We start from the raw sequence: 19,161 nt of genomic DNA on the forward strand, positions 1-19,161 counted from the left end.
GGATAAAACTTTAATAGTTTCAAATAATTCACAAAGACAGGATACATTTCTAACACTACAAATAAGCGTTGAGCCAAATTAACACTAGTTAGTGTTGAGAAGAGTTTTTTTTACTCCAAAAAGGAGTTAAGTTAAAAGTTAAAGTCCTTCATTTAAGGTGTATCAGCACATTTATGTTTGTTTTCAATTAATTAAAGTACTGATAGTGCATTATTATGATTGTTTAGCATATATATTCATTTAATATGAGGCCTAGTAAGTTATTTAGAAGAGAAAACATTTTAAATAAAAGTAATGACAGAAATGAAGTGACTTTTTGTCCATTAAAACTGAGCTAAAATGTTTTTGTTTGCATCAACAAACACTAAAACTAGAGTCAAAATATAAAGGTTAAAAATAACTAAAGAACACTGACGTCCAAAGACAGAAACTATAAGCAGATCTAAAACAGATGCTAAGATTAACCCTTTCAGACCAAAAACGTCCTTCTTTATAAAAACCACACTATTTAAGCAGCTGAATCATGTCTACAGTCTGAATCTCAGTTACTGGATAGAGTATTTATCTCCTCTGCAGTTCTCTCTTCGGCTGCTTCTGTGCACAGGCGCATTAAAATGCATCTCGGCTATTTCATCACACAGACATGTCAGGACAGCATGTCAGGGGCTGTTTCCTGTTGGTAGCATGAGATCGGGCATCAAGCTCTGTCAGCACTTCAGACCGATGATAGATGGCATACAGGCTTTAAACCACAGAGCCCATTGTGTGCCAACCCCGCCACACACTAATAAACACTCACACGAGCGGACGCACACTTATTGTATTTTTATGTCTGAAAGAAAATGACATGGCAGCAGAGCTCGCTGACCTTAACTTCTAACCGGACCGTTGAGGCATCAGCTGGAGTCACACAGAAAAACAAAAAAGTGAATCATAATCTAACAGAGTAGATGATCAAAACAAAACCGACAACACACAAAAGCATCCTAAACTACTTCCTGTTCAGGGTTTTCTTTTTATTATTCCACTTTCTAATAACTCACCTTTTAGTCTGGATTGTTTGAAAGTAGGAACTTGTGGCCAAATTTACTTTTAAGCTCTACTTGCCGCTGTGCAATCAGTAAATATTGACATCATCTGGATTTTTTTTGCAATGTTGGAATGCTTTAATCCTATTTCTTTTTAAACAAGAATGAAATTTAAAATAATGAAACAAATATTTCTGTTTTTATAATTTGACATTCATCAGGGATTAATACAGCTGTATGGTTATTAATAGGAACAGCTGCAGGGTTTTAGAATAAGGTTTTCATTAACACCTTATTCGGATTCATGACTGCAGGATGGATTAAAAGTTCTCACATATTAAGACTGCCTCACCGAGTATGTGAGAAAAACAAAGTATTACAGAGCTTTACATTGTTTCTTTTTAACAAAATGTAAAATTACATTTTACAAACACACCAGCTATCAGGTAATGTCTTCTACAACCTGAGAATCCAAAACACACACTTAATTTTTAACCTCAAATTCTGTCTAATGATGAGGAAAATGTTATTTATAACCCTCTTAACATACAACAACTACCTAAGAGGCTTCAAATAACTCTAAAATCAAACTTAACTATGCAATATTAAAGTTTCATATCAGGATAATCATGGCCTAAAGTATCAAGGTTACTTGTATTATCACGCTATTGCTATAATTTGCTGCAAATCTAAAAAAGTAGAGTATAATTTCATCAAGTTTGATATTTAAAAAAACACTTTAAAACTTTCTCAGATGTGCATTCACAAAAGAACTTTGTTGATAAGGTAGTCAGAATCTTGATACTTTGATACAACATGCTTTAAACCACTGGTTCAAAACTGGTGGGTCAGGACCCAAAAGTGGGTCGCAAAGCTCTTTCCAGTGGATCTCAAATACTTGCCAAGGAAAAAAAAGTGGCAAAAAGTCTAAAAGTGTGAGGACATACAGTACAACTTTACATTCTTATTAGTTTATCCAGGGATAACGAGTAAATTCAGGTCTTTTTAGATACAATTGTTTTCCTATGATAATGAGGAAATTCCTTGAGTAATAACCAAATTTCCACACTGTCTGAGGAAAATGGAGTAAAATAAAATGTCCACTAAAAATGATGCACACAACAGACATGTTCTTTGTTCATTTATGTTTTCCTCCATTCAGGATCCAAACTGCAACATTTTTCATCAAAAATACTTGGTTATGATTGAATAATTTCAGAAATCTGGGCCGCACTTGTTGACAAGGAGATGGTGGAGGGTCCTGACTCTAGACCAGAGAACCACTGCTTGAAACGACAACTATCTAAGGATGTGCAATATCATCGGCATGATATTGGTATCAGCTATTAGCTTAAAACATGAATTATCATTATTGGCAGGTATTAAAATCTTTGTTTATATTTAAAATTGATATTTTGACTATAAACATCTATCTATATCAGCTGTAAATTTTGGCCTCATGTATAATTGAGTTAGTGGAGTTTTAGGCTTGACCAACAGACCTTCCTCCAGTCTTTTTCTTTATTCACAATCATCTCTTACACTTTAAAATGGGTTTTTAAGACTGAAATACACTCATTCTTAATCATCAAACTTTAAATTGTTAAGTTTTTTGGTAAGAACATGCATACGGGTTATCAGCAAAAATCCAATAGTACTATCGCTTACTTTTAAATTTCAAAGGACAGAAAAGTTACAAAGTTACCAAAGCAATACAGATATACGAGTCATATTTTCAATCCAGAGCTCTGTATCAGTTTGCGTCCTCATCAATACTACTATCGATACTCATCTGTTGTTTGGTAGGAAGACAAATGACAAACTGTTTTTAGCAGAAGTGATTTAGATGAGTAGATTTTGATGTATAATTTAAAAAGGTCAGCCTGTTATTTATATTTTATACTTTATATTACTAAAAAAGCAAGCACATTTCTTGTCATCACATCAGTATTTATTCTGGTGCTGAATTACCATTTTCTGGATGCGACATTTTATAAAGGCCACATTTGAGGAATTGTATTTTCTTACTGTCCTTGAATGCATCAACATACAACCATCGCTGGCTCGTTAAGTGAGCTAATTACATCTACTCTGCCAATTTCAATGAAGATGTAAACATTGGGCTATAGTTTTCAACTAACGAGTGCTGCTCCAAAGTTTGGGGGTGCTTTAAATTGACTTTGTGAGCAGAAGAGACGCAACTAAAGTCAGAGAGAGAACACTACTCCAGCAGCCTGAGCTTGTTTTTGTCAAGCCTACAGTCTAAGGTAGACCACTGCGTTTTGGTTTAATTTGATTCCTAATGCTGAATCCGTGTTGAATCTGTTTTTGCCCATGAATTGATTAGCCTACGGCTAAAGTGCTCTGTAAGCCTACTTGCTTGTGTGTGTCTTTGAACTCTGACAGACAGTCCCGGTGAGCAGGGCAGGTGAGGGGGGAGACGGTGATGTGCTCTCCCCCCTGGCATGTTTTACATCTCAGGTCGACCTGTTTATGTTTTTCCCTCATCCACCTCAGTAAACAACCTATGTAGCATGCTGTCTGGACTTTATTTACAGGGTGCACTACAAAGTGCAGTTATCACTTAAAGTTGTCATGAAAATTAAAATATGAATGATAGAGAGCCATCAGGAAATATGATCCCACTGGTAAATGTTTCGTCTCTAACTGTAAGAAACAATTATAGCTGAGAGTTAACTTATTTTCTGTCAAAGCTATAAGCTTGATTTTATCAATATTTTAATGAAAGAAAATTGGGAGAGTTGACATGTTAATGGCATAGGGCATTAAACAAATTAAATAAAGCTGTTAATCCCTCCCTACTTGTTTCAAAAAGACTGCATGGCTAATGCAACACTAAATAAAGACATGTTCAAATATTAATATGATTAATGTTAATTTATTAAGTGGCTAAACTGAGCCTGTTTAGTCTGTGGATTTAAATACATTGCTCATGTAAGTAGTTTTAATGATTAAAAAAATAAATGAATAAATACCAACCCTACATGCAGTGGTGCCTGCAGAAGTGTTTAACTCTTAAACTCCATCCCACTTTCCCTTGTTTGTGACACCTTGAGCAAAGGATATATAGCCTGTGTTAAAAACTGTTCTTGCATACTTGGGTTATTTAAATTAGACTTCTGTATTTCAACATGGACACTCCGACCCTCATCCACCTCCACTGGCTCCCTATCAAGTCCCGTATCAACTACAAAGTCCTCCTCCTCACATACAAATCTCTCCATGCTCTGGCTCCCCAGTACCTTTCTGATGTCCTCCATCCATACACACCATCCTGCAACCTTCGATCTACAGACACTGGCCTACTTTCCATGCCCAAAACCAAACTCCGAACCTATGGAGACAGAGCCTTCAGTGCTGCAGCTCCCACCCTCCGGAACACTCTTCCTGCAGACATTCGTAGCGCTCCATCTCTGGACATTTTCAAAAAACGTCTCAAGCACCACCTGTTCACCACAGCCTACAGTCTTCACTAAACCACCCCTTACACTCATCCTACCTCTCACATAGTTTGTCCATGTCTATGTGTTCCTGTAAAGCGTCCTTGGGTTTCTTGAAAGGTGCTATATAAATTCAAGATATTATTATTATTATTATTAAACTTCAGCAGCTTGACTCCAAGGTTCTTCTATGAAATTATGATGAGGGAAGTCAGATAACATTACATAGCTCTATGTAGCAGTTCATGCCAGAGACCTGACCCACTCTGTCTCTGATTAGCTAACCCTGATATTCTCACTTAACCAACCAACAGAGCAGTAACAAGTATTAGCCAGTTAGAGGCATGCCTTTGTTATCCTATGAAAGCACTGCAGCATATTGCTGAATGATAAGAATTAGAGGGAATTAAGAAGTGAGTATACTCAATGGAGACAAAAAAGTTGCATGATATTGGTATCAGCTTTTAGCTAAAAAAGACTTACACTTAAAAATTGAATTATCAGAATGAGCAGATATTTAAATCTTTGCCAATATTTAAAACCGATTTTTTGACCATGACAAATGTGTCTATATCAGCTGTAAATATTGGCCTCATGTATGACTAAGTTAGTGGAGTTTTATGCTGGACCAACAACTCCATATACCCTGCACTACACCACTGTCCACATGTTAAAATGTTAAAGTGAATTTACAATGGCCTTAAAATGGACAAGAATCAGGACATTTCTCACTTTCAACATTTGATGTCTTTTCTTTATGCTATTTTCATACAACATACTTATGGGGTTTTAATGTTTTGCAAATTTTTACATTCGGTATTTATTTACATTCGAAGCCACGTCCCAAGGATTTTGAGTTTGCACTTAAACACTACTTTACCTGATACAAAGTTTATTTTATAGAAAAGTGTAAACCAGTGTATAATTAACTTCTTTGGATAAGACAGCAGGTTCAATATGTGTTGAGAAAATGTTGACAAGCTGTCCACAAATACAGAAAGACAGGAAAAATTAATCAAACTCACCATGTTGACTTCTGACACCATGTCTATACTCGCCACGTCTATACTCATCCCAACGGCAACCGGTCGACCTGACAATACACAAAAAATCATCAAGTATTGATAAGCAATAATTAACAACTCGCAGTGACAAACTTATTTAGAGAAATGTTTTCAGTTAATTTAGATGATTGATTTGTTGTTGCTCACAGGTTTAAGAGACCAAAATACTGTTTTTATCTAAGCAGGTGAGGGTGAAGTTAGCAACAGCAGTCAGTTTATCATAAAAATGGAAAAAATATCCTCAATGTTAATTAAATTCTTGTTTTACATAAAATAAAAAAAACAAAAGTCAGGATCTCTCCAGACCATTGGTGATACACTGAAATATAAAACAGTGACGTACAGAGTTGAATTTCTGGTCATTTGTCAGAGAATCTGAACACTAAATATAGGGTCTCACTAGGCTTAGTACTGGAACCTAAACATGTAAATTATTGGCTTAAGTGAAATTTTGAAGTCACCTCAGCAGATAACATTTATTTAGTAGTTCAGGAGAAGTTTTAAAACTCTGGTGGTAGGTAATGAATATGAGGTGGCTAAACTGAAAATGGCTTTATGAAAATAAGAAAAAAATTGTACTAATTAAAAAAAAATCTAAATATCATCCTGACCCTGACAGAGTTCATATTGAAAGACTCTGATTTATATCTTTTATGTGTGACTGTAGATGATAAACTGATATGGAAAGTGTACATAGCTCATATAAAAACAAATATATAAATATAAATAAATATTCTTTTTCTAAATAAAGCAATGTTTCTATTTAAGAATCAGGTAATGAGATTTCTGTATAGCTTTTTTATTTTGCCATATCTTTGTAACTGAGTTGAAATTTGGGGGCAACATCCATTGGCAACATAAAAACATTTATTATTATTGCAGAAAAGAGCACTGAGACTGGTTAAAATTTATTTAAACTGAAGTAAAAGCACTTGCCAATAATAAAAGTAAAAAGTAATTCATTCAAAACTTATTCAAAGTACTGAGTAGCTGCTTTGATGCATATGGGGTTGTACAAAATATGATGTTTTCTTAATGTTATATCCCAATTAGAGAATATAAAAACCAGTGAATGCAACAGCTGCTTTTGGATGTAATGCCGAATCCGTCTCTCTCTATGTGCTACTGACCATCATGGTTAGTCAACAGCTAATTACTGACCAGTAATTTGATGTTGACAGAGAGTTTAGACCTCCTTGTTTTAACTCTAAATGCTAATCTTTAACTCAGTTATTAATGCTTTTTAAAATGTAATGAATTACAATACTTCTGTCAAAATGTACTTAAGTAAAGGTGAAATTACTGATTTTAAAAATTACTGAAAAAGTACAAGTAGACAAATAGCTCCTCCATAACAGTAGGCTAATACAAGTAGATTTAGTTACTTTCCACTTCTGTAAGTGGTATAAGTGAGTAGCCAAATGTTACAAAAATTAAACACTGTAAATGATAAAAGTTGAATCACACAAGTTACATGTTGTAAATTTTAAAAATGGATTATTTAATTACTGGATTATGATGTCTATTTTTACTACACAAATATTTTACACCTTAATATTTCAGTTCATGTGCATTTTTCATACTTATTAAGTCAAACTCATACTTTCTCATCACCTTAATTTTTAAAAACATTCTGTTGCTTTCACCCATGCAGCACCTTCCTTCAGATAAATGAAAATGGATGTGGTATCAATGAAAAATGATGAACAATCAAAATGATAAAACTTGCCATTATTTTCATCAAATTGCAACATTTTTTTATTGAATCAACCTCAAATTAATTAAACAATCCAGACCGTATCAACTCATTTTTAATTCAAATGCATTTTTTATTACTTTCTAATTTAAATCAAGTTAGTTTTTTATAGCCTCTACTTTTAGCATTTAATTTTTGTTTCACCCTTCATCAAATGTAGCATCTTGAACTAGTGAAAAAATTATATCGGTGCATCCCTAAAAGAGAAATTACGGAAAGTCATGAGGGTCAAACATACCTCCAAAGTCCGGTCGTAGACGGATATCATATCCTTTCAACAGTTTATCCACGGTGTCTTTGACGTAAGACATGTTTCCTGGCTCGTTTACGCTGAAATAGAATAGACAAAGATTTGTAACTATTCAAAAGTGATTAATAGTCTCACCTGTGTCCAGGTTTAACCCCCAGACCCTCACCTCTGAGCACAGCACATCACCACCACGACCAGAGGCAGACACACGAACTCAAAACCCCCTGATGTCCAGGGTCCCCACATCCCCACCGAGGAGTCTGGGTGGGTGTAAGGACTAAAAGCAGAAAACCCGGTGCTCAAACTCCCGCCGAGCTCCGATAAACCAGGTGAGACCGCTTCTTCTTCGTCCACATGGTGTCTAATGTTCCCTCCGGCTGTGTTAACATGCTTCATGAGACAGAGCAGTGTTCACGTGATGTCAAGTATGTTTATCGGTGTCTGTGATGCAGCAGCGGAGCAGACAGCACTCACACAGGCTGCTCCGGGTCTCCATCCTCCGATAAGTGTTTTTTAAATATCCATTTTCACTCTTTAAATCCACAGGTCCACCGCCACACGTGCGTGAAACACTAAATATGTAGTCCCTGAGGTTTAAATGGAGCCCGCACCGAACCCCCTTAGTTCAGAGTGAAGCTAACTCTGAGTTTAGGACTCAGACATGTCAGTGAGCGCGAGCCCGTCCTGGTCATTAAAGTCCACGTGACACAGACAGACTGTATATGGGAGCTGTTTAATAGGCTGTCCTGAATTTATGATCTCAGATAGAGCAGCAGTTTAATGATGTGAATATGAAAAATGTGCTGCTTTATGCAGGGGAGAGGAGTGGACTGTGCTATTAATTATTAGTTTAACTACACACTGTTAGACTGAACAGTAAAAGGTTGTTCTAAAGTGATTTGTGTTAACTTAAAAATCCAAAATAGCTAGTTCAGCTCAATTTTTTTCTGGGTTGATTGAACACATTTTTACTTTAAAGTAAGCAGTACTCCATCACTCTTAGTATAAGTATTTTTTGTCGTACTCAAATTATTTTCATCCCTTAATCCAACATAAGCAAAAGTTACAGTGGATGAGAAACATGTAAATTATTTATTTCTATGAGTCAATTTAAAATGTATATATTTCCAATACTTAAAAACTTTGACCTTATGAGCTTGGACAAATATTTTGAACTAGTTGGATTTTTCAGTGCATCTTACAGTAGCTTTATAGAGTTTTTGATATGAATACAGAATTAACATAATGATTCATGTCCTGAGTCACTTGCGTCTCTTTTTGCTAACCACTTAAACTAGCTTGCAACTAGTTTAACTAAATGCATATTGACAATTTAAGCTTTTAAATGACTTTTGTAGTCATTCACGTCATATAACAGTAAATTTGTATCAGGGATGGATGATATGGACCGAAAGCCATGGCAGTATTTTTTAGCTGAATGGTGAAACATGATGTTATCTTAATACTTTTTTCTTTTAAGTAAAGAAATTACAAAAAAGGGGTGGATGGGCAAGATACTTAACCTTAAGTTGCCATAAATGTGTGAATATGGAGTAAATGGGTAAAGGCCGTTGCATACTGAGTTGTTTTTTTCATCCAAAATTTCCACATGTTAAAATATAGAAAATGATCTTGTGTTGTGCTATTCATGTTTGCACACTGATGCTGAAACTTTTGTCTGCCATTTTTTTCCAGAACAGGTTCTTTTTTTGCTTATTTCTCATTAGTCCTCTAAATGGGTGATTGATTATCAGGGGTGGGAACCATCTGATTATACTTGACCCCAAAGTCTGTTTCTTTTTTATCCGTGTGAACACAAGCGTATGTAAGGACATGACCGCCATGCCGTGAAGAGGGAGTGTCAGATACTGCTCATGTGTACTCAGGCTTGGAACATGGGACCGTGTATGAAACCATTACTGAGTACTTGGTATACTCATCAGCAAGCAGAGTTGTGAAATCAGTTCTAAACATCTCCTGTCATTTCATATCAACGCAGCATGGGCCCATTATATCCTCTGAGCTGCATCATAAATGTGGAAGTAGGAAGAAGGTTGTAGTTGGAGTCTTAAGAAACATCCATAGTAGCCTGCAGAATGGATTACAGTTTCTGCACAAAGCTTAAACATTTTTAACTAGAGTGGTTGCCATGGCCGTTTCTTCTTCTTCTTTCTTCTTGGCGGATTCACAAACCAGCTACTTGAACAGTGCTAATTTGAAAGCAGACCATCATGAGGGATGGGGTATGTGGTGGGGGTCAGTCACACTCTGGCACAGTATGAAACAATCGTGACTGAAGTGAAAACACTCTAAGGCCAGCCACACACTACAGGATTTTAAGCCCGATTTTAGCCAAGATTTGACTCCCCCCGACGATTGTGGGGGCGTATACAGACTCGAGCCTCGTCGCAAACGATTATTTGTCTGAGTAGTCTGCATGTGTGTGGTGTCAACACGCTTCATTTAATTAAAACCATACTTTTTTGAATCAGTCGGCTGTTTAGAAAGTTTTAATATAAAGTTATGGATTAAGAAAACTAGCCAAATATTGTATAGATACCATTAACCATTTACTGAAACTTTTTAAATAGGCCTAATTAATAATTTTTGATGGGATGACAGAAGTTGTGTTTTCTGATATGAATGGTGCATGACTCTCTAGTTAACACAAACATTTATTTACAAGCATTTATAAACATTACTTTATTATTTTTGTGTTTTAAAATAATAATTATAATGAAATCTCCATTATTTCAATGGTCAGTATAATTGTAAACTATTACAACTTAAAAGGTACAACTTAGATGCAAAGAAGAGGAGTGATTACGTGGATGTTTGCCACTAACTGCTCCACATTTCTGCAGTTCAGACCTCATGAACCAGTTTACCAGCATTTTTTAAAGATTGAAAGATAAATTAACTTTATTGGGCAGCTAGAATTTGTATTTGTTTTGCTGTGGTATAAATACAGAAATCGTTTGATAGTTTCCAGTATTACATCAAAGTTTAAAATCCTGGTATTGGGAAAACCCTAACTGGATTTTTACTTTTCCATGCAGTTGCAATTGCAAGAAAAAATGTCCCACTAAATTAAATAAGGGAAATCTGTGTCAAAATAATGGCAGATTAACAGTTTCTTCAAACGATCATAGTCAGTATTATTAACACTTTTTTAGAGGATTAGAAAAAAGGGTACAGGTTTGGTTTAAAGAGTTATCAAAGGGCTAGAAAAGGCAGAAATGATCAATGTCTTACAGTCAAGCAGAGGACTGTTTAGATCAGCTGAAGTCTGTATTATTCAAGAACTGTTTGAACCCACCTCTGCTTAGCTTGTATTTGTATTTTCCTTTTTTGTAAAGTTTAGAAAGAATCCTTGGATCTGATGTTAATTATAGAAGAGCCAGTCACTATAAATTGTTCCAGTGATGATGGGAAGAGATCTGCCTCCTGTATCCCCTCTCTTTTCTCTCTGTGTTACAGCATTTGCTTTAGTGGAAGGAGTTCAATATCACTGCAGGGATTCAAAGTGTGCTTGGGCTGGACTCCACCCAGCAAATCAGAGTGTTTTAGTCTTCTAACACATTTCAGAAGTCACACTACTACTACTCTACCTAAATGTTTGTTGTGTGATTCTTACCTCGTGTCATAGATTGCGTAAAGCTTTTTGTTCCCATCAACTGCATTCCTGCAAAACAAAAGAACATGAATTATTTTCAGAGTAGTATTTTTTCCAGTTTTGGACTCAAACATTCAGTCATAAGAGGGATTCATAAATCCACATCCATGAAGGTGTGGTAGCTTTACAACCAGCTCGTGAACTTGTTCTTGCTAAGGTAGGTGGTAAAGAAATCCTTCTTTATTACAGACTCATTGTGGTTGACTTTGTGGTGGATATAAAATGCAGAACAATGAAACCTGTTTGAGAGTTATATTTGTCCTACAGAGAAATGTATGTGACAGCCGTCTCCTGCTGCATTCAGGACTGTTAAACAAAGAAATCAGGACTCTCGAGCGGACAATAAACTGCATTATCTAGAACGTAAGATAATGATAAAAGCTTAACATTTTTATCCAGTTAAATCCATCATCCAGAAATGGAAGGAATATGCCACGTGTAAATCTGCCTAGATCAGGCTGTCCTCACAAACTGAATGACCGTGCAAGAAGGAGACTAGTGAGAGAGGCCACCAAGACACCTCTGACTACTCTGAAGGAGTTACAAGCTTCAGCAGCTGGGATTGGAGAGACTCAACAACTGCAGCCTGGATTCTTCACCAATCAAAGCTTTATGGGAGAAAACCACTGTTGAAGAAAACTCATTAAATCTCGACTCGAGTTCGCCAAAAGGCATTTGAGAGACTCCAAAAAGAGAGTTCTTTGGTCTGATGAGACCAAAATGGTGCTTTTTGGCCATCAGACAAGACACTATGTTTACAGACACCAAACACTGCACATCACCACAAACACACCATCCCCACTGTGAAGCACACTGCTGACATCATGCTGTGGGGATGCTTCTCAGCAGCCGGCCCTGGAAGGCTTGTAAAGGTAGAGAGTAAAATGACTGCAGTAAAATATAGGAAAGTCTTGGAGGACAATCTTATTCACTCAGCAAGAGAACTACAACTTGGGAGACTATTTTCCAGCAAGACAATGCACCCATGCAGCCTGACAGAGCTTAAGCAGTTTTGCAAAGATAGAGTAAAATTGTAGTGTCCAGATGTGCAAGTCTGACTGAGACCTGTCCACACAGACTCAGTGCTTGGATGCATCTACTAAATACCAGCTTTAAGTGGGTAGATACTAGGGCTGAACGATTTGGGAAAATAATCTACTTGTGATTTTTTTTACCCAATATTGCAATTGCAATTCGAAATGTGATTATTATTTAAGTTCCCCATCTTGTGTATTTTCCAACAAAGACAAGCAATAAATCATTCTATATTACAACCAACACAATATTTTCCATAGACCATTCTAAAAATTATGTAAAATTATGTAATGCATAACATCTCTGCTGCAAAAAAACTGGTATTTTGACATAAATTTTAGGTCAAAGAAATATTGCACCTTCTGTGATTTGAAAATTGCAGCAGGCCATATTGTGATTTAATCTAATTTTCGATTAATTTCCCAGCCCTAGTAAATACTTATACAGTCACTTATTTCACATATTGTTATTTAATTGACATCACTTTGTAGAAATGTGTTTTCACTTTGACATTCAAGGGTTTAAAAAAATATTTATTTTTTGGGGAAGAAAAGCGAAATTATGTTTCCTTTGATTTAGGCACTGTAACATCTTAAATTTGTGGTTGCACTGCAGTTTGTTTTTAAAATATGACCTTTAACCTTTGTTTGGATATCCATATTTTCTTGTTTTTCACATGTATATGCCATATATTGTTTTTAACCCCCTCAAAGCACTTTGTACTTTGAGGAAACATTAAGCTACTTTTGACTTGCTGGAGTCAATTTTAATCAAAGTAACAGTGTTAATCTTGGCAGCTATTTTTCATTTTAGTCTTAGTTTTAGTCTTTAACTGAAATGCATTTTAGTTTCAGTCACATTTTAGTCATTTCTATCCTTTTAAGTATTAGTCTAGTTTTAGTCGATGAAAACTCAAAAAAAATTTTAGTCTAGTTTTAGTCCATAGAAAGTCCTCACATTTTAGTCTTTACTTTTAGTCCAAGCATTTACTTTCTTGCCTAAATCTGGTACCAGATCCTGGTAGTGTCTTCTATGCACTCTGCCAAACCTGGGGTCCCTGTGTTCTACAGCTGAGAGGCAGAATAGATGCAGCTGCATTGTTTTTGACAGATTTACCACCAGTAGAGAAATATCATGGATTTTTAATGTCCGACAAAAACTAAATTACATTTTAGTCTAGTTTTAGTCATCTTGATAAAAACAAAACTTAGTTTTTGTCAGTTTTAGTCATCACAGATCTATTTTTGTTAGTCGAGTTTTTGTCATGAAAATAAAAAAAAGCTGTCAATGAACATTTTTCGTCATAGTTTTAGTCGATGAAATTAACACTGCAAAGTAACAGTACTGTTACTTGAGTACAGAAATCCTGTACTGAGTTCAAGACTTCTTATTTCACTGCAGTTTGAGTTTATACATCATTCTTTCCTGAACACAGTAAAAACTAGCAGCAGAACCCCCTGGTTTTATTGCAGCACCATTGCAGCAGAGACTATTGATTGCGTTGAATTAAAGTTGGTTAAAAATCCAGCCAGTATAAACACGGTGATGTTTGGTGGCCTACATTTAACTGATAAAACAGCAGTAGGTGATTAATAAAGCTTTTTAGAGGCTGCAGAGATCCCTCCTACGGTTCTCATTGTTACTACTCATATCCTTTTATCCCCTCTCTCTCTCTCTCCCTCTCTCTCTTTGCCATGCCGCCCCCTCCTCTGCTATCTGCCTCCTCATCTCTCTCTCTCTCTCTCTCCTGCATCTCTCCTCCACACATCCTCCTGCTCTCCTCTGCACTGCTCGCTTCGTCTCTTTAATTCGCACTATTTGCATTGTACTTCGCCCTTTGGATAACACTGCTGGATTTTGTGCAGAGCTTGCTGCGTGCTCGCGCTCCTCGGAGACCAAACAGTGAAGGATGGTCGGTCAGCACAAGTGTTGGGACGCTCCTCTCCTCCCGCTGCCAGCCTTTTAATCGCTCCGGGGGCCAAATAAAGCTCGCTGACAGAGAAATTAGACCACCTCTCTCTCTCTCTCTCTCTTGTTCTTCTCTCGGGTTTTTTCCCTCGCGCGCGGATGGAGGTGACGTTTTTGCAGAATTGATGCCTGATAGTAAACAAGTGCAATCTGCGCGTGAGGAATCTGCGGAGAAGTTTGACTGCGCATCGTCTTGTGTGGTAAGATTTGGCAGCTGCGGCTCAGCCTGTGCAGCGCAGCGCTGTTTTAATAGGCCACCGTACACGGGGAGATGTGTGGGCATTGTGTGGAGAAGATTCTACTGTAGGGGTGGTGATGCTGATGATGAAGACGCGGGAGAAAGCGAAAAATGGGGCGAAAATTAGGGCAAGGCAGACTATGGAATCCCCTGGATTCACTGATACATCTTTAGATGAGATATGAGATAATCAATATGTTGATTAAAATGAACACATGCCAGGCCTAATGCTCAGTTTCAAGACTGTTTACAGTAAGAACCACTATCAGTTAAATGCTTATTGACCACAAGATAATCAATCTGACATGTGTACTCTGAATGGGGAATTTTCATTGATTTATTGTGTCTGAGTTAGGAGAATTTGCATTAGTAAAAACCAAATAATGCCAATACCTGTGTGATACCAAGGCAACAAAAACAGGAGTCCTGACGCACAATGTTCGATAATTTATTGCTTCTAAATATGAAAAAATGCAGGTAAACTCCTGCACAGCATCTACAATGCGGTTTGCAGGGGGTTTCCCTCACTCCTCACCAGTCCCAACCACTTTTCACTAATGTTTCCAGCACATTTAGACGGTGCTATCTTTCTTTCACCTAAACATAAGACTATAGATCGTTAAGTTTTTGCACGTTTTCATACTACTTTTGAAACATATGTAAGAGTAGACATTTTTTGCAAACTTTAGTTTACAGAAGTGTCGCCAGAGTTTTGCAGCATTTACACTGTGTGCACAGATGCACAGGCTAAACAATTTAGAGCTCCTGCAAATGATTTTAATGAGTCATTTTGGTGTAAAACTCACAAAATGCTACATTTTCTCCCAGACTTGACAAGGAAAACAGATCAGTTTTTCCAACAGATCACATCTTCTGCCCAATAACAGATCTCTCTAAGCCAGCTGCAAGGCAAGCTTGAACTGATAGATAAACATCTGCGTTCGACATCGGTGACTGATCATCCGATACCGACGTTGAACCGATACATCAGTGCATCCCTTAAGTGTCGGAGTTTCTGTGCAAGCTTTGATAACTGAAAATGACTGGGTCCAGGACATCTATTTTTGCTGCAGGTTCTACTATATGTTGATTTTCTCTAGAATCATATCAAGGTTTATAAATCTAATATTTTGATAGCAACCATTTCTTTCCACAAAGTAAACGCCACTGAGCTCAAATATACAGCCGTACATCTGACTCTACAGCGGTGCGGTTTTTATTTGAAATCTGGAGTAGATGGGTGCAGGGATGTGAGTGATGAGTGAGTCGTGAATGAGGGGGATGCGGTGCAGGGTGCGTACAGTCACAGCAGAAACATTGAGGGGGGTTTACAAAAGGGGTCCTGCTGCGGTGCAGGGAAGACTGCAGGAGTGCTTGTGGAGCATCTTTCTGCAGGTAGATGTGTTTCACACCTTTGGCTCTGACCTGATATCCAGCACAGATCTGCCTCTTTGCTGTCAGAAGTCATCACTTTCTACAGAGGAGGCTCTTGCAGTGGACTGAGTGTAGGAGGAGGACTAGCAGGGAAATGACACAAGCTTGCTACTTAAAGATGGTTCTGTAACACTTTACGCTAAGGTTTACAAAAATGGCATATTGTTGACAAGACTGCTTGTTGGCCATTCATTTACATGTAGATAGTGAGAAGCTCCTCATTACATTTATTAGGTACTTAGTAATTACTCAATGTACGGACTGGTAGAGAAGGTATTGTAATTTTTTAATAGCGCTAAAGTGGTAAAAGTGAGCATCATACTGAGGAGTTAGCTTGTATTTATGCTCATTTTGGTGTCGATTAACTTACAGATAGTCGCTCAGCTATTCCAATGCTGATGTGCCTTATTTTAAGGTGATGCTAAGTGTAAGTGGTTCTAGATGTTTTGTAGTGTTGTAGATATCCAAAATTAAGGAATGTTTGTATTGCTGCACTGGGTAATGTGAATCTGAGTGTTCTTCTTTGTTGTGGCATTTGTGCACCTGATAAATATCAAGTCATCACTTCACACTTTTAGCTCTATAGGTGATGCTCCTGCAGAGATGGACAGGTAACAGTGGGATTTTTGCAAGTCTAACGATTTAAGAAACTTAGCACTATTCATAAATCAGCTGAGGTCTTCAGGTCGTACAGAGTCTTTGTAGACAAATATAAGGATGTTTAGTGCATTTGCTAAAATATCGATGCACCTGATCAGGAACTGATCATTAACAGATGATCTTCATTAAAAATATGGTTAGTAGATCAGATCAGAATTGATGCTTCTAACCATCACCTGTGGCAAATACTCTGGCTGTGTCAAAGTGTATCAAGGCTAATTTGTCATCTAGTAAGTATGAGGCGCATCCGTATTGTGGATCAGATTAAACCGCTCACTTTAAAAGCAACTCTGGTGACTCGTCTGCTGCTGCACATCGTTCATTCTCTTCATTCCCTCTTAAAACCAAAAAAAAAAAAAAAAAAAAAAAAAAGCTTGCTAAAGATGGCAATCCAAAGTTGGAATCTGTATTAAAGTTAGCAGAATAAAAGCGAATTAACTAAAAAAGGTGATTAACTTTTGAATAAGATGTGGTCATGGTCCGATCAGTGGAATAACTGTGAGGGATGCACAACGTTATTGCCATGATATTGGTATCTAACCTTGCAAAGCCGATAGATTGGCCAGACTCCGTCTCTGTCATCAGGCAAATCCATCTTGAAAAGCTAAGATCTACAACATCTGTGCCAAACTGAACACAGACCAATCAGTGTCGTTTGAGTACAACAAGGCGGTAGGTAGCTACGAGCAGGGTTTAGTTATCCTGTGAGCTGATAGCAATGGCTTCAGTTTCATGTAGCGGTTAGCCTGGATGTAGCTTTAAATAAAGAGCAAAGAACAGCCTTGAAAGCAGCATTAGCGATGTTTTCACTCTTCTGCCGACCTGCATGGTTATGATCGTTATGGGGTATACTGCAAGCCCGTAGCGATTGGCTCAGATGTAGCTGTAGAAAAGTAGCAGTTCAATCAGACTTAGACCACACTTCTCTATTAAACAAGTGCAAAGAGCCACAATGTAGGCTCTTGGAGTAGATGTTTTGACTCTTCTCCTATCATGCTCCACTGTCCATTAATACAGCAGCATTAACTTGTCCAGATAACTGTATTAGTGGAGCTGCGTATGTTTACTACCTGATCTTGTCTTGCCGCTTTGATTTGCCTCTCATGAATGTGAAAGACAGTAGGTTCGTCCAATCACCTTGTGAGAAGTTTTGTAGAGTCCTGTCCTTCCCAAACACTCTGAATGGGAGCTTTCCCAGATGAATGACAACTTTATCAATTTAATGGATATTTGAAGCAGTCTATGTGGCATGTCAGGTTAATTGATATAGGCAGATATTAGAATTTCTGTCAGTATTTTCAACCAATATTTTGACCAACAGACCTATGTCAGCTGAAATCTTTTTCTTTATTATCCCCATTCCAAAGTGTTGTGTTATGGACTGAAATTTGTTGATTTGTTCATCCTGAAACTATGTGTTGTAAGGACTGAGGTTTCAGGTTTAGACTACATTTAAATATCGGTATCGACTAAAATTAATTTGTACATATCGGCATTTTGGATATGAGCAAAAGTCCAATATTGTGCATCCCAAATAACTATTAGGTAAAGGGAATAAAACATCATCATGATGTGTTTGATTGTGTTGAAAAAAACAGTAAATACAGTTGTTTTCAGGAGAAATGTGTTTGCTTAGCATATAAAATAATTATATCAGGTTCCTAATGCAACTGAGTAAAAGTTGGGACTCTTACAGCCTCTTATTTAAACTATTTTAGCCTATAGAATAGGCTTAATCATCTCTTGTTCAGTTTGTCAATAATTGTGCTTATTAATGTACATAACACTAATGAGTTATCACATTGTGTAATTCAGTCTCTTTAGGTTATTTGCTGCATTGCTCCCTGGGAGGTTTTTGTACTGCTCTGTTAAAGTCAGTAAAGGCCCACTGTTGACTGAAAAAGGATGACTTTAGTGCTCCTTTTATTATGTTACACCGCCACCTGTAGGAAGTCCTAGTACACTGCAAAGCTAAGCAGACATTGGCAGTATTGGCGTCAACTAATCCCGCTGATGATGATCAGTTGGTGATCAGTTTCTGCAGCAAAAATCCTGTAAAACTGGAATTCTTTATTCAAATTAATCTCCCTTTTTGGAATTCCACGATCTTGGATTTACATTTGTTTTGTCTCTTTAATGTCTTAAACTAAGGGTAATTGTGACCTTGATTTAACTGAAAGGAACTATGATGGATTGAAAAGAAAGTAACAGTAAATGTAACAGTAAAAGGTTAAATGTTTGATAACGCAAGGTGCAGATGATTGACTGATCCACTGAGCTGTTTTTAAAGTGAAATGACACTGTAGCTGCAGAGAGGCTGATGGGGCTTAAGCAAAGTCTGCTGAAAGGGAAAAAGTACGCGATTAATGGCAACTAAAACAAATTGGTACACTAAATGGGGACCTTATTTAACAGTAATTAATGCAATTAATCTTGACAGCTGTAATTATATTTTATTTAATTATATTACAACTTTTGAAATCGCAGTTGGTCAAAGTGTACTGGAGTTCATCATGCTGAAATGAGTAAACAGACAATTAATAATGAGATTGATACCGTTGAAAAAGACCTTAATGGTGTTGTGATTTAAA

The 19,161-nt window shown here is 37.0% G+C and overlaps 2 protein-coding genes across 4 annotated transcripts in view; one reads left to right on the forward strand and one right to left on the reverse strand.

The window, feature by feature from the left end:
* gabrb3 (gamma-aminobutyric acid type A receptor subunit beta3) overlaps nucleotides 1–7,889 on the reverse strand; it is a 43,010-nt gene extending 35,121 nt beyond the window's left edge. The window contains exons 1-3 of one of the 2 annotated variants that reach the window (XM_041792095.1): nucleotides 7,726–7,889; nucleotides 7,548–7,639; nucleotides 5,515–5,582 (exon numbers count right to left, since the gene is read on the reverse strand). In XM_041792095.1, the coding sequence (XP_041648029.1) occupies nucleotides 5,515–5,582; nucleotides 7,548–7,639; nucleotides 7,726–7,805 (240 nt within the window). In that variant the 5' untranslated portion in view covers nucleotides 7,806–7,889. The remainder of the gene's footprint in view (nucleotides 1–5,514; nucleotides 5,583–7,547; nucleotides 7,640–7,725) is intronic. The other variant, XM_041792096.1, reaches the window with a different exon arrangement.
* The window catches only part of gabra5 (gamma-aminobutyric acid type A receptor subunit alpha5), a 74,947-nt gene continuing 63,604 nt past the window's right edge, over nucleotides 7,819–19,161 (forward strand). The window contains exon 1 of one of the 2 annotated variants that reach the window (XM_041792094.1): nucleotides 7,819–7,888. The gene's annotated coding sequence lies outside the window, so the exon portion shown is untranslated. Of the gene's footprint in view, nucleotides 7,889–14,053; nucleotides 14,439–19,161 lie in introns of those variants that run through there. The other variant, XM_041792092.1, reaches the window with a different exon arrangement.

This window comes from Cheilinus undulatus, linkage group 7, assembly GCF_018320785.1.
Source record: "Cheilinus undulatus linkage group 7, ASM1832078v1, whole genome shotgun sequence".
NCBI classification, from domain to species: domain Eukaryota; kingdom Metazoa; phylum Chordata; class Actinopteri; order Labriformes; family Labridae; genus Cheilinus; species Cheilinus undulatus.